At 39.3% G+C, this 13,926-nt stretch overlaps 1 protein-coding gene across 2 annotated transcripts in view; it reads left to right on the top strand.

Moving 5' to 3' along the window:
- Positions 1-274: 274 nt before the first annotated feature.
- GATA5 (GATA binding protein 5) overlaps positions 275-13,926 on the top strand; it is a 39,573-nt gene continuing 25,921 nt past the window's right edge. For both annotated transcript variants that reach the window (XM_075347773.1, XM_075347774.1), the window contains exons 1-2: positions 275-350; positions 771-1,399. In XM_075347773.1, coding sequence (XP_075203888.1) covers positions 898-1,399 — 502 coding nt within the window. In that variant the 5' untranslated portion in view covers positions 275-350; positions 771-897. The remainder of the gene's footprint in view (positions 351-770; positions 1,400-13,926) is intronic.

Below are 13,926 nucleotides of genomic sequence, written 5' to 3'. Positions count from 1 at the left end.
TACCAGGAGGAGTAGCTGGGCACAGACATGGTACCAGGAGGAGTTGCTGGGCATACACAGGGCACAGCCATGTTACCACTACCAGGAGGAGTAGCTGGGCACAGACATGGTACCAGGAGGAGTTGCTGGGCACACACAGGGCACAGAGTAGTTGGATTCTTCTGTTGCTGGCGCAGTCACCAATCCCCTGGGCCACCAGGTGCTCTGCCGTCACGTGACTCTGCCCATACTCGCCCTGCAGCCCGTGTGGCAGGAGTCAGTCGCTCCCGGTCGGCGGCGCAGGAGGAGGCGGCTGCTGCGGACTCCGCTCCCCGGATCAGCCGGCAGTGTGTGTACTTCCCCGGAGCGATGTGAGTAGTCCTCCCCGTCCTCCCGCCAGTATCTCACCAGCTCTCCTCCTTATCTGACAGATAAAACCAGGGCAGGTTTATACTGGGATACTGGGATGGCAGATCTGCAGGACGCGCTCATATCTTACATCGTCTTATCACTGTACAAATGTTTGCACTCATGCCCTCACTCCACGGGAGATTTATTCTCGGGTTATCAGGAGTCTCCCTGCCTGCACCCTCTGCGGTGCCCCTCTAAGGGTGGCACAGGGCTGGGGGCTGTTGCTCTGATGCCCTCCCTGTACAGATCTACATGTGGTTAGTATGTGTGTCTGTAGGTGTCCTTCATCCTCAAGTGCCCCCTCCTACCCCAGATCTCAGCCCCTTCCCCCTCCCTGGCTGCACTGCTCGGGTTTCTTAACTTTTGTCTCCTCCACACAGTTCCAGGTACTTCAGAAGTGCAGAAATCAGAAGGTCGCCTCTCTGGAGCTGGAGCAAAGATCACCACCATTCACCATCATCATTCCAGTTTGGGACGCCTGGGATTTTGGATATAGGCGGACAGACCATGTACCAGGGCCTGGCGCTCACGTCTAACCATGGCCAGTCTGCCTACCCGCACGATTCAGCCAATTTCTTGCACCCCACTGCCAACCACTATATGCAGACTGGACGTGTGCCCACTGTGCTGCAACCCCTGCCCTACCTACAGAGCTGCGACAGTGCCCACCAGGGCCACCACCTGGGCAGCCACCCGGCCTGGACACAGGCGGCTAATGACAATCACGCGTTTAATGCCAGCAGTCCCCACACCCCCACGGGGTTCTCCTATTCGCACAGTCCACCCGTGGGTAACAACGCTGGAAGGGACGGGGCCTTTCAGAGCCCCCTGATGACCCGGGAACCATATGGAAACCCACTGGTGCGCACGGTGAACAGCTCCTACTCCAGCCCGTACCCCTACGTGACCCCGGAGATGCCTCCCTCCTGGGCAGCCGGGCACTTCGACAGCAGCGTCCTGCACAGCCTGCAGGGCCGGCCGGGGCTACCAGGGAGACGGTCCAGCCTGGGTGAGTGTGGGGCAGGGGCTACCTGTGAGACGGTCCAGCCTGGGTGAGTGGGGAAGGGGTGGCCGGGGCTACCAGGGAGACGGTCCAGCCTGGGTGAGTGGGGTAGGGGCGGCCGGGGCTACCTGGGAGACGGTCCAGCCTGGGTGAGTGTGGGGCACGGGCCGGGGCTACCAGGGAGACGGTCCAGCCTGGGTGAGTGGGGTAGGGGTGGCCGGGGTTACCAGGGAGACGGTCCAGCCTGGGTGAGTGGGGTAGGGGCGGCCGGGGTTACTAGGGAGACCGGCCAGCCTGGTGAGAGGGACAGGGGCGGTCGGGGCTACCAGGGAGACGGGCCAGCCTAGGTGAGTGTGGGGCAGGGGCGGCAGGGGCTACCATGAAGACCGGCTAGCCAGGGTGAGAGGGGCAGGGGTGGCCGAGACTACCAGAGAGAAGGTGCAACCTGAGTGAGTGGGGTAGGGATGCCCGGAGTTACCTGTGAGATGGGCCAGGCTGGGTGAGTGGGGCAGGGATGCCAGGGGCTACCAGGGAGACGGGCCAGCCTGGGTTAGTGGGGCAAGAGTGTCGCGGGCTATTTTATATATTTTAGCAAAAAAAATACATAAATTAAAAAACAAAAATAATAATGAAAAATTATATATATATATATATATATATATATATATACACATATGTTCAACCATGTATAAGTATTTTATATATATATAGATATACGTGTGTGTGTATACATGTATAAGTATATGTGTATATACAAATATATATGTATATAACAAACACATATATGTATACATATATATGTGTTTGTGTGTGTGTATGTATATATATATATATATATATATATATATATATATGTATATACACACACACACACACACACACACACATTCAATAATACCTCCTAATTTGGCACATGGGCTCGTGGTTCACTATGTTCGTTATTATTATTGCAGGGGTTCATCTGTTGGTTCATGTTAGTAAATGTATAGAAGTGAATGGTGGAGGTCTCTGGAGGGTCTCCACATTGTAATAGGGATTGGACACTTTATCCTCTGTTTATCTAGAAGGTTTATGCTGCACTTTGATCATCGATGCTTTTAAATACAGCGACTGCTACTGAAACTACAGGATATAACCAGGATAGTACTGTGTTATTGTGTTCAGTAATGGACGTGTAGGCAGAAATGGAAACTAGAGAGCAATGGAAAGAAACATGGTAGATAGAGTGATAGAAAGACAGATATAGAAATAGAAAATAGATGGTTTCATATGTGTTATTCACACACACACACACACATACATACACACATACACACACACATACATACACACATACATACACACACCTATCATATATATATATATATATATATATATATATATATATATATATATGTACACATACATATATCTATATATATCTATATATATTCATTATGTCTGTACATTATTTTCCGGTGCTGCTATTTCAGAGAGTGATTGTGAGTGGCCATGATAACCTCTCCGCAATTGGCATGTGACATTAGAGTTAATATATCTGATTACTGCAGGATCACAGCTGATAATCTCCACATTCTCACTATTACACTGGGAAGATAATGTTCCCTCATATCAGAGATCAGAATAATAATCGGACTCTACGAGCTTTATTATAATGCCGGGAGATGGATCTGTCAATAATTTTCTCAAAGCCGAGTCATAATGTCAAGTGGTAGTAATAGATGGGTAATTGATTAGATACAATAACATTGCCAAGGCTGCTATATGCAGAGGAAGGATTATACTTAATATAAACTTCCATGCCCCTCCAGATGTCAGGAATAATAATAATAGCTCTGGATATTTATCTCATTTTACTAGTAATATTAATACTAAAAATAAGTGATATTTAACTCTTATCAAAAGTACAAGATATATAAATACAATAACACATGATATACACTCATCACTATTAGGAAAATATGATATAATAATAATTAATTATTATTTTAAGTATAATAAGTAATATACATATAATGTAATATATAATAATAATAGCAACTATAATATAATTTAATATCTCATGAAAATAATAACTATAATAGAAATATAATGCACTGTTTGTTATTATTATTATTATTATTGGTAGTAGTAAAATCATTTTTATTTATCTCTTCTGAATTGATATGCTCCCAGTACTGATAATAATTAAATTATCATTTTACAAGCAGTCGTTGCAATACTAATATATAGTCCTATATTATTATCCCTAAATCCCCAAATTCAGATTTCCTTTACTACAGATAAAACAATGATGACTATTAGTGATTTATTAACATTTATTTCTGAGAAATACTAAAAATTGTCTGTAATTATAATTATTTTTGGTAATAAAAAGCCCAGGAGACATACTTAAATTAAGTTGAAATTCTAACTTAATATTACTGAAAGTAAATATAGTAATAGAAGCAATACAAACCAATGGGTTCAAGGATGATAGTAATACTAATAATAATAATAATAATAATAATAATAATAATAATAATTCATACTATTATCATTATATCTTCAGTGTGAATTAATTTATATTAGGACATCAACTCATCATTAGAAGGCTGAGTTCATATCATCCGTTAGAACGGATGCTGTAACAATACGTTCTAACGAATAATTACAGGACATGTGAGCTCAGTGTAATGTAGTATTACAGGGAGAATGATCACTTTTTATTATGATGTTTATTATTCTAACAGATTAGATCTCCTAAAATCATGTACTATTATCGCAAATGACAGCCCAGGGACCCCTTGTGGGGCTTCTCCCCTGCCTTCCTGTAGACGGCTGCTCATGGTAATAATATTCTCCTTTGTGCATCAGTCAGATTCTGCAGAATCCCAGTGACGGATACATTGAACTATAAGTGCCACACTTGGAAAGCGACAGTGCGGGGGAGGGGGAGTTAGACCCTCGGATCTGACAGTCGGGGGGTCTGCTGTGATGTCATGTGGCCATACTACATTAGCTGCTTTTAATGCACACGATTTAGGGACTGGCAGTCATGTAGAACCACAAGTGCCAGCATGCCCTGTAATCAGAGTGATCAGTGCTGACACCTGTGCATTCAGCATTAGTGCAGGGATCCTGGCTATAGTGTAGTTATGCATAGAGTAGCAAAATGGTAGTAAATGAAGATTTGTATGCAGTCCACAAGTGACAGTATGCTCCATCTATTGCCATATATTGGATCTGAGCCTTTCTGCTTTCAAGCCTCAATGGGAGAAAGCTTTGGTCTATGATACAGAACTTACCATACAATTCATCTTGTAATCACTGCCATGTAATATGGACATTAATAGCTCATATACTTCTGTGCATGAAGTCTTGGACTAATCATAATGTTTCAGCTATTCTTCACTATGAGTGAAAAAGGTGCATGGAAAAATGGCGACATGTAAATATGTGCCCCCTATGACCCATAATATAGCGCCATAGATGTCTGTGTTCCACCCCATATTATAGAGGTAGTCACAGAGAGCCACCATATGGCAGTACATGGAATCAAAATTACCCTTATTTTTCTCCAGATATTGCCTCCAAGTCAGTAGGAAAGTAAATACGTGTGTGTGTATGTATATATATATATATATATATATATATATATTTTATATATATATATATATGCATATATATATATATATATATATATATATATATATAGCACTATATTGGCTAAAATGGGGGTCCTTGCATTTTTTTTTCTTAAATGCTGTAGTAGTATATATACATATATATATATATATATATATATATATATATATATATATATATATATATATATATATATATATATAAAAATATCTATATGTATATCTAAATATATAGATATACATATATATTATACATATATATATATATATATATATACATACAGTGGGGTTTTTAGCTACAAAAATGGGAAAATGTTTGTAAAGAGTGAATGGAAATGTATGGGGGTTTTAGTTTGTTATGTTTTTTAACATGCTAAAAAAAAGCAAAAATTAAAAACAAGAGAAGCCTTATGGCTCACATGGAAATATTTTTATATTTTCTGCTATGAATTTGGCCACGGATGCAAGGCAAATTTACATAACAATTCAGAACAAAATCCAAATATGTTACATGTGGATTTATACACATATTGCTGTGGATTTTGCTCTATGCATTGTTGTTTTTTTTTTATACTAAATGCAAATGGTAAAATGTAATCAGCCTTGCAGCAATGTAATATGCTGAGAATTTTTCACCTGAAAATCGAGACTAAAAATGTGTTCAGATGCCGCAATTTGGTAAAATACTTGTGTAATTTAAGCCTTATAAATCAATAGTACAGTCATAGACCCAAGGCTTCAGACCAGGGGGTGCATAACAGACAGCCCATGATACAGTCCTGTGTGGCTCCATCATCTTTTCACCCCCATATTTGAGGTCTCCTCTCCAGAGGAGCAGATGAGGGGTGATGTGACAATTGCCCTCAGGTTGGGTTTTCAAGGGGCATTTTTATTGCAGTTCATCTAAATTTTTAACACCTTTTTTGTGCTTTTACGTACATAGAAAAAGTATGTTAAAAAAACTACAAATTGTTGCAGTTTTGCAATGTGGATGGAGTTGACACAGAATTTATAGGCAAAAAATATTTTAAAAAATCAGTTTAACCTGTAAAAAAACAATTGGGCCACCAATAACCATATTACAAAATCACATCCGTGTGTGGTAGAAATATACATGTTTTTACACTTATTTTCATACACTGGCAAGCACAGCAAGCACAGACACAAAAAAATGCAATAAAGCGTCTTATATAAACTCGAAATGCCTTATGCAGACATTTGGGGGGGTTTTAATATTTTTTTGTTTGCATATGTGAAAAAAAGGTCCGAATTCCTGTGTTCTGGATCAGATTTTCATCGCTCTTTGGTGTGTGCGTCAGCTTTTACAATCAGTTTCATCAGTTTGTCTCATATGCAAAAATAATGGTCCGTGAAAAACTATATATATATATATATATATATATATATATATATATATATACACACTGTATATATATATATGCAGTATGTATATATATATATATATATATATATATACAACTATATAGTAATATACATATCTAGGATGCCATCAATGTGCGGTCTGACATATTCAAGAACACTTAGGCTATGTGTCCACGCTGCGGATTTAAGCGCGGATTTTGCCGCGGATTTACCGCGGATTTTCCGAAAATCTGCAGCAGCGGCACTTCCAAGCCATTTCAATGGCATTTTGGAAATGCTGTGTCCATGCTGCGGATTTTTCCGCGGCGGATTTGCCGCGGATTTTGATCTGGAAAAATCTGCAGCATGTCAATTATTCTTGCGGATTTTGGTGCGGATTTTGGGTATAGAATGGGGAAAAAAAAAAAATCCGCATCAAAATCCGCGGCAAAATCGCGGTAATCCGCAGTAAATCCGCGACAAATCCGTGGCAAAAATAAGGTGCGGATTTGCCGTGAAAGTCGCGGATTTTCATGCAGAAAAATTCGCAGGTACATTCTACCGTGTACACATAGCCTTAGACTTGTGTTGGCGAGTCTCATCTGTGGCTTGGACCAAAAATGGTGTAAATTTTTTTTATGCGGACACATGGTCGGAGAAAAAAATAAAGCAGAGATGTGATAACATAACCATAGATAATGCTATTTGTTCAATCATTGAATAGGTAGAACATGTAGGTGAAAAAATGGACATTTGAGTGCGTCCTTAGGCCAGGGTTAATGAGTGAATGAAAAATAGTCTACTTTTCAATGAGAAATATGTATTTTACATTGAGAGATCAGTCTGAGTTCACATGTCCTGTTCCATTAGAGTGGATCCTGCAGAAATCACAACTTCTTTGTCCGTTGTTAAATAACTGATGTCTGCCGGATCCATATTTTTAACATGGGAGTCTATGGAGAACGGATCCGGTAACGGATTGCTATTTAGTCATTAGTTTTTCTTGCTTTTGTAACGGAGCGGTTCTTTTCTTACACGATCTGTTTCAAATAGAAGATAAATAGCGATCTATTAACGGATCCATTCTCTCATGTCTAAAAAACAGATCCCTCAAACATCATTTTCCCAATGGATCGCTGCAGGATCTGTTGTAATGGATGATTACAGGACATGTGAACTCAGCCTAAAAATCTACATGATGAAATACAGTTTAATATTGGCAATGTACTGTAAAAATTGGATTCAATACTGATGTTCCAAACGGGGTATCTATGGACTTGAATAGGTGAGTCTCATCTGAAATATGGAAGAGATCATTGCATGATGCAAGTTTTATTTTTTTTGCATGGACAAAAAACCTGTCACCTGAGAAGCCTTATTGAATATATTGGTCAGTATGCCGGCTGATCTTTATGGACAGATCATATCCATATTATATGTCTTTTAGCACTCATTCAGACGTCCGTTTTTTTCACTTATGCAGAAAATAGTCCTAGTTTCGTCAGTGTTTGGTTCATTTGTCAGTTTTTACCAACAGTTTTTCATTGGGGATTTTCACATATGGATAAATATATGACAAAGCTTTGCGTATTCATTACTATGGGCAGCACAGTGATGCTCTCTGTTATTCTCATGGACACATAGACTTTTATTAGTACTTTTCATCCTGTGATGCTATTAAAAAACAAACACATCTCTGTGATTTTTACACCAACCCACAGAGAAAAAAAAAATGTTCCCCATTGACTATAATGGGTACGTGTTCTGTATGTGACCATGTACCTGAAACATGGACGTCTGAGTGAGGCCTTTGTGTTAAGTAGATGGTTTGCATGTAATAAGCATCGATTGACAATATAGTATGTCCTCCATCACTTACTCGCATTTATATTGTTAGGGTTTTATATGAGCAAACGGTAACTTCCCCACCCCATGCCGTTTCCATAAGAAGTGACATCCCCTGTTTACATGGGGCAATGAGCTAATGACAAATATCAGCATAAAAATGTCACCCAAAGGAAACTCGCGAGGTTTTGGGTGTTGATCGATCGCTGGCCGTGTTCAGACTGTGATTGTGGTGTTCATAATGAAATAATCACAGGGTTATAATGGGAAGATTTCTACTTCTGTATTTTTTCTTTTCCTCCCATTTAGTTCTTTTTGTTGCTTTCGAAAAAAAATGTCACGAGAAGTATCTGGAGGTCACTTATCCGCCCCCTAGACTAGAACAGTCAGTCTCAGCTAAGCTGAGTGTACATTAATGATGGGGTCAGGGGAGATAACTGAGCCTGTCCTATGACTGATGGCTCTTTAATGTGTATATACTGTATACAGGGGCGGACATATCACTGGTGCAGCCGCACAGGGGCCCAAGAGCAAAAGGAGCCATTGTCACCTCCAAAGTAGATGGATTTGTGCATTATAATGAGTTATTGGGCTGCAAAGGGCTCATATATTGTTCTTGCACAGGGGCCTTCTTCTGTCTATGTCCGCCAGTGACTGTATGTGTAGCGTCTGATCCTATAGAATAGCAATCTCCAACCTTTGGTTTAACAGCTATTGCAAAACTACAACACCCATCATTGCCTAATGGCCACAGACCCTCAAGACATGGTGGGAGTTGTCATTTTGCCAGTATAGAAATGAACTGTGTACAGAAGCCATTGCAGGTTGGTTAGTAAGCCCACACTTCTCCAGCTTTTATGGAACTAGAAGTCCCAGCATGACCAGCTAGCACGTACTGAGCTCGCACCGGCAGGAGGAGCGCAGCAGCTGAGGCCTCTGGATAAATCTCCCTGCACAATAGTCCCCTGTGCTGCCTGGATCTTGTTCTGTAGCTGAAAACTTTGCTTGATTTGACAGGTGAAGATAAGGGAATGGCTACAAGTTCAGTTATCAGTAAATGATCACTCCATGGGAGTAATTGACCCTAAATATTAGTAATGTCAAAGTGATCAGTGAGCAGAAAAGGTTACACAAGCTAACGGACAGGCCTGGTTCAATCATCACGATTTATACAATCGTCATTATCAGCAATTGCCATATTTAACTCACTGTTTGCAAATTAAACCCTCTTTAAACTGAAGCAGCTGGAAGTTTCTATCATTAATCCCCTGTCAAACAGCAGAAGTAGTATGTGCAAGGCAGGGACGATGGGGGTTGTATTATTTTATATAGTGAGAGGCCGTCTTATCGCTGTTTATTCTGCATTGTCTTGAGTTGTGGTAAGATAAGTTGCGCTATTGTGGCCATGTCAATTTTTACCACCATTTTTTTTCTGTATGCAAAACAAAAACACTGATGGAGATGGTCAAAGCTTCTCCTAGCAGTCAGTGAGTGAAGGACGGAGAGCGGCAGGATTATTATTACTTTTTTAGCTTTAGAGCACCATAAAAAGGGGTTACCTACAAAAACAAGTACCGGGATGCAACTAAGGGCTCCTTGAGACATCAACAATAAGGAAAATATATAGCTCACCCTGAGAAGCTTATAATAGTCCATAATGAATCCCCCAGTAGGTCAGATGAAGGCCAGTGTTCAGATCCATGTGTCTGGCGTCCACAAAGTAAATGTAAAAAAGTGATATCCAGCACCAGGCTTGTCTTCATTGGATGTGATTAAAACATAGTGCAATTAAAATAAAATGACACTGACGCATTTCGGAAAGGGTTCTTAATCTGTCCAAAACACATCAGTGTCATTTTATTTTAATCACACTATGACTGGTGTTGGATATCGCTTTTCTACACTTATTCAGACGTTGGAGATTTTTTTCGGTTTCCATCAGTGTCATTGAGTGTTTCATCAGAGTTTGTACAGCACGTCAGTTTTTACCATCAGAGTTTGGTCGGTAGGTCAGTTTTTACCATCAAGAGTTTGGTCGGTAGGTCAGTTTTTACCATCAGAGTTTGGTCGGTAGGTCAGTTTTTACCATCAAGAGTTTGGTCGGTAGGTCAGTTTTTACCATCAGAGTTTGGTCTGTACGTCAGTTTTTACCATCAGAGTTTGGTTGATACATAATTTTTTATCATCAGAGTTTGGTCTGTACGTCAGTATTTACCATCAGAGTTTGGTCCGTACATCAGTTTTTACCATCAGAGTTTGGTCGGTACGTCAGCTTTTACCATCAGAGTTTGGTCGGTACGTCAGCTTTTACCATCAGAGTTTGGTCGAAACGTCAGTTTTTACCATCAGTTTAGTCGGTACGTCATTTGTTACCATCAGAGTTTGGTCATCACATCAGTTTTTACCATCAGAGTTTGGTTGATACATCGTTTTTTACCATCAGAGTTTGGTCGGTACGTCAGTTTTTATCGTCAGAGTTTGGTTGGTACGTCAGTGTTTACCATCAGAGATTGGTCGGTACATGAGTTTTTACCATCAGAGTTTGGTCGGTACGTCAGTTTTTATTGTGGTACGTTAGTTTTTATCGTCAGAGTTTGATCGGTACGTCAGTGTTTACCATTAGAGTTTGGTCGGTACATCAGTTTTTACCATCAGAGTTTGGTCGGTACGTCAGTTTTTATCGTCAGAGTTTGGTCGGTACGTCTGTTTTTACCATCAGAGTTTGGTCGGTACGTCAGTGTTTACCATCAGAGTTTGGTCAGTACGTCAGTGTTTACCATCAGAGTTTGGTCGGTACGTCAGTGTGTACCATCAGAGTTTGGTCGGTACATCAGTTTTTATCATCAGAGTTTGGTCGGTACGTCAGTTTTTATCGCGGTACATCAGTTTCTATCGTCAGAGTTTGGTCGGTACGTTAGTGTTTACTATCAGAGTTTGGTCGGTACGTCAGCTTTTACCATCAGAGTTTGGTCGGAACGTCAGTTTTTACCATCTGTTTAGTCGGTACGTCATTTGTTACCATCAGAGTTTGGTCATCACATCAGTTTTTACCATCAGAGTTTGGTTGGTACGTCAGTGTTTACCATCAGAGATTGGTCGGTACATGAGTTTTTACCATCAGAGTTTGGTCGGTACGTCAGTTTTTATCGTGGTACGTTAGTTTTTATCGTCAGAGTTTGATCGGTGCGTCAGTGTTTACCATTAGAGTTTGGTCGGTACATCAGTTTTTACCATCAGAGTTTGGTCGGTACGTCAGTTTTTATTGTCAGAGTTTGGTCGGTACGTCAGTATTTACCATCGGAGTTTGGTCAGTACGTCATTTGTTACCATCAGAGTTTGGTCATCACATCAGTTTTTACCATCAGAGTTTGGTTGGTATGTCAGTGTTTACCATCAGAGATTGGTCGGTACATGAGTTTTTACCATCAGAGTTTGGTCGGTACGTCAGTTTTTATCGTGGTACGTTAGTTTTTATCGTCAGAGTTTGATCGGTGCGTCAGTGTTTACCATTAGAGTTTGGTCGGTAGATCAGTTTTTACCATCAGAGTTTGGTCGGTACGTCAGTTTTTATTGTTAGAGTTTGGTCGGTACGTCAGTGTTTACCATCAGAGTTTGGTCGGTACGTCAGTGTTTACCATCAGAGTTTGGTCGGTACGTCAGTGTTTACCATCAGAGTTTGGTCGGTACGTCAGTGTTTACCATCAGAGTTTGGTCAGTACGTCAGTGTTTACCATCAGAGTTTGGTCGGTACGTCAGTTTTCTTACCATCAGAGTTTGGTCGGTACGTCAGTTTTCTTACCATCAGAGTTTGGTCGGTACGTCAGTTTTCTTACCATCAGAGTTTGGTGAAAAGTTTTATCAGTTTTTCCCAAATGGAAAAAAGCTGATTGAAATTTCCCTAGATTCCCCTATCAACCAGCCATCATACAGATGGCATCCGAGTGCAGTCCAATTTATTCACGGATACATAGACTTGCATTAGCGAGTTTGATCCAACAGTTTGATCAGTATCGAACAAGTCTCTGCGCACGGATCATTCTAAGAGAAAAATAGCACTCGTAGCTATAAGATGTGAACTATCCTGTAGGTACGTGTGCTGTCCGTGACGTCTGAAGGAGCCCCACGCAGCAGCATGGTCATTACCATACGGTATTACTGATTTATAATGTACATTTTTCCTCTTGCAACAGATGCCTCTTTTTCTCTTAAACAACATCAAAATTTTACCTGCATTTTTTTTGCAATTTCGGATCAATTCATGAAATTTTGAGTTTTTTTGAGCTACCAATTTAAATGTCACCCTCAGAACTTGAAAAAGTAATTCAAGTATACCTATATAAACTACATCACCACCAAGGAAAGAAGAAAAAGAAAGGAAGAAAAAGGTGCAGGGAGTCTCATATATCACATGATCTTTATAGTAATATAATATAATTTAAAAAAAATGTTTTGTACATGACAAGGCATCTCGATAAAAGGAGACTAATACACTATAGAAGGAGAGAGTAAGCAAAGCAATAATAAATAAGACAGGCACGCCAACCAGCAAAACAACACTGGTAAGGTAACAGTGAATGGGATGAATGGCAACACTCATTTCTATACCTTTGTGTAAAACTATATATATGCAAGTATAATTAAAGGGATTTTCTCCCTGAACAAAGTTAATTTTAAAGTTTATTTTAATCAATAGAGCTTGGAATAATAATAATTTCTACAATTGGATGTGTTTAAAAAAATGTTCCTGCTCTGAGATAATCTTATGCATGTGTCCCCGCTGTGTACTGTGTAATGGCCGTGTCTGACCATACAGGAACATGGTCTGATCATACATATATAAATATATAGCTTAATGTGCAAATTCAAGAAACATATTGATCTAAATAAGGTATGTAGATGAAAAAAGCTAGTTATTGAACATGAATATTGATTGTATAATAATTTCTCTATCATAGTTCTCCTCTAGCCAAGTGTTAAGCAATAAGGTTTACAGTTTGCTCCTTTCCTGTTATGTGTTGTTTTGCTGGTTAGCGCGCCTGGCTTATTTATTCTTGCTTTACTTACTCTTTCCTCCTTTTATTGAGATGCCTTGCCATATGCAAAACATGTTTGTAAATTATTTCCAAGAAATATTATATGACTTATAAGACACCCAGCAACTTTATCTTATTTTGATGGAGATTTAGGCTTTTTTTTTGTTAAATTAAAGCCAAAAGTTGGTCCAGCAGAAAAGGGAACAAAATAATTTTATATAATGAACAATATATATATATATATATATATGTATATATATATACTGTGTATATATAATATATGTATTTTATTTATATATATATATATATATATAAAAAAATTGTTTAAAAGAACAGAGAGTCCTCAGTGGTTGATACCTTTTAATGGCTAACTGAAAAGATGGTAATAATTGCAAGCTTTCGAGACTACTCAGGTCTCTTCATCAGGCATGGTATATATATATGCATATGTATATATATAGATAGATATAGTTATTTTATATATATATATATATATATATATATATATATACACACACGGTATATATATATATATATATACATATATATGGATATATATAATATATATATATATATATATATATATATATATATATATATATATATATAAAAACATGAGGCCCCTAGTTTAGATTTTCCATTCCCTTTGTATCCACTTCTTCATCAA

This window comes from Anomaloglossus baeobatrachus, chromosome 5 (assembly GCF_048569485.1).
Source record: "Anomaloglossus baeobatrachus isolate aAnoBae1 chromosome 5, aAnoBae1.hap1, whole genome shotgun sequence".
NCBI classification, from domain to species: Eukaryota; Metazoa; Chordata; class Amphibia; order Anura; family Aromobatidae; genus Anomaloglossus; species Anomaloglossus baeobatrachus.
This window is presented reverse-complemented; position numbering and strand designations above follow the sequence as displayed.